The following is a 2,500-nucleotide window of genomic DNA, read 5'->3' on the forward strand; positions in this document are numbered from 1 at the left end:
CATAAAGTATTGGTTTCGCGCGACATAAAGCAACATTGGCAAGACTTAAATATAGGAAAGGAGATTAGGTAGCGACAAATATGCACAGATAAGCGAGGAGCGATTGGAGGAGAAAGATAAGAAGAGTGAATGAGAGAGAGAGAGAGAGAGAGAGAGAGAGAGAGAGAGAGAGAGAGAGAGAGAGAAAAGAGAGAGAGAGAGAGAGAGAGAGAGAGAGAGAGAGAGACAGACAGACAGACAGACAGACAGACTGACTGAGACAGACAGAGACAGAGAGAGACAGAGAGAAGGAGTTAGAAATAGATCAGTAATGGGAATAATAGCATTAATGATAATAGTATGATTCTGATAAAAAAAACAATATTGATAATAACAACACTAATTATAATAATGATAATAGTAGCAACAATAATAACTACATAAACGCAATGATAATGGTAAGGATGATGATGGTGATGATGTTGAAGATGAGGTTGATGATGGTAATAATAATGACGATAATAATCATGGTAATAAAGATGATGATATTGCCAGTAAATCTTACACTCAAATATAACAATTGTTATATTAACATAACCCTCTTTGCCCAAAAAGCCCCAACCCAACCCACCTCGTATTCGTGCCTCCGAAGGCGCCCTGGGTGAAGTGGACGCTCTCTGCCTGCAGGATTGTCTCTCCGGACTTCCAGGTAATATTAGCCGGCGGGTGACTGGAGGAGGATTCGCAGGAAAGCGTCACGACTTGTCCCTCTTCTACGATGTCTGGAATGGCCGAGCCCGCCACTTCCCATGGGGCGACTGGCGGGGAAGGGGAGACACGGAGGAGGTGAGAGCGCGTTCGAGAGAAAACGGGGAGTTTGTTAAAGAAAACGGAGGGTAAGAGGGAGAAAGTGGGAAGTTTATTAAAGAAAACGGAGGGTAAGAGGGAGAAAATGGGAAGTTTGTTAAAGAAAACGGAAAGGTAAGAGGGAGAAAATGGGAAGTTTGTTAAAGAAAACGGAGGGTAAGAGGAAGAAAATGGGGTTTGTTAAAGAAAACGGAGGGTAGGAGGGAGAAAATGGGAAATTTATTTGAGAAAACGGAGGGTAAGAGGGAGAAAATGGGAAGTTTGTTAAAGAAAACGGAGGGCAAGAGGGAGAAAATGGGAAGTTTGTTAAAGAAAACGGAGGGTAAGAGGGAGAAAACGGGAAGTTTGTTAAAGAAAACGGAGGGTAAGAGGGAGAAAAGGGGAAAGGTTGAGAATACGGGAAACTCAAACAGGAAAAAAGAAGAAGAAAATAAACTTTCTTTGAATAGAACTGCGGGTTTCTACAAGAGCATTGGAAGTTCAGAGAAGATGGAAGATTGACAAGAACCCAAAACACAAGTTCTGAGAAAAGAAAAGGGGCTCTAGAACGAACATCGGAAGATCTGAGAAGACAGGGGGAGAGGAATCGAAAAAGAAAATCGGATTTTAGTTTTAAAAAAGGGAGTAGGAAGTTTGGAGAAAAAACGAAAAAAAAAAAAAACGATGGAAACACGATCATCCGAAGATAAGATGGAACATTTAGGTAAAAAAGAAAAAAAAAAGAAAAAAAAAAGCATTTTGGCAACTTAGAGAAGGCATTCGAGACTATGGTAGAAAATCATACGATTTTTTAGATACATAACGAGAAAGACAAACAAATAGTATTAATAAAAGTAATATTATCATTACTATAATTCTTGCTATTATCCTGATTTTCTTATTATCAATATCGTTTTTTTTTTTATTACTATTACTCTCATAATTATTGTCCTTATTGTTGTCACTGTTATTATTATTCGCATTATTAGTTTTGTTATTATTACCCGTATAATTAGTAATGTTATTAATGATTATAATAATATCAATGATAATCTCATTATTCTTATTACCATTGTTATTATCTTTATTGTTGTTATTGTCCTTATCATTATGATTATCATTCTTATAATATCAGTAATTATCATAATTTTCATTGATAGTATTATTATCATTATTGTTATTATTATTACTATCATCATTATCATCATCATTATTATTTTTTATTATAAGTATAATCATTATCATCATCATCATCATTATTATTATCAATATTATCATCAGTATAATCAGCAGTATAATTTTAATCAATATCATTTGTATCACTATTACTATCACCATCAACATCATTACTATTAACATCATTATTGTGAATACTGCTGCTGTTACAACTAGTACTGCAATTACTGTCTTCATTATTGTACTATTATTATCCTTCCTATCATAATCAAGAATATAATGACTATACAGCATCATCATTATCACATCAATATTTATGCCTTCCTGGAATTCGTCAACATATATATTTTGTATTTACTCGTATCCAGGTCGTCGTACCCATTTTTTTTTTTTCTTTTTTTGCTTTCATCCTTCCGAGGATAAATTGACTCGAAGCTCAATTATGCGCGGAATTTGATTATGATCATCACAAGTTCGACTAATTAATCAGAGGATAATC

General features: G+C 35.0%; 1 protein-coding gene across 3 annotated transcripts in view; it reads right to left on the minus strand.

Annotated features, from left to right (window-relative positions):
- Positions 1 to 2,500, minus strand: part of LOC113803408 (nephrin) — a 170,707-nt gene that overhangs the window by 36,231 nt on the left and 131,976 nt on the right. For all 3 annotated transcript variants that reach the window (XM_070120912.1, XM_070120911.1, XM_070120913.1), the window contains one exon: positions 611 to 797. In XM_070120912.1, the coding sequence (XP_069977013.1) occupies positions 611 to 797 (187 nt within the window). The remainder of the gene's footprint in view (positions 1 to 610; positions 798 to 2,500) is intronic.

Source organism: Penaeus vannamei, chromosome 4 (assembly GCF_042767895.1).
Source record: "Penaeus vannamei isolate JL-2024 chromosome 4, ASM4276789v1, whole genome shotgun sequence".
NCBI classification, from domain to species: domain Eukaryota; kingdom Metazoa; phylum Arthropoda; class Malacostraca; order Decapoda; family Penaeidae; genus Penaeus; species Penaeus vannamei.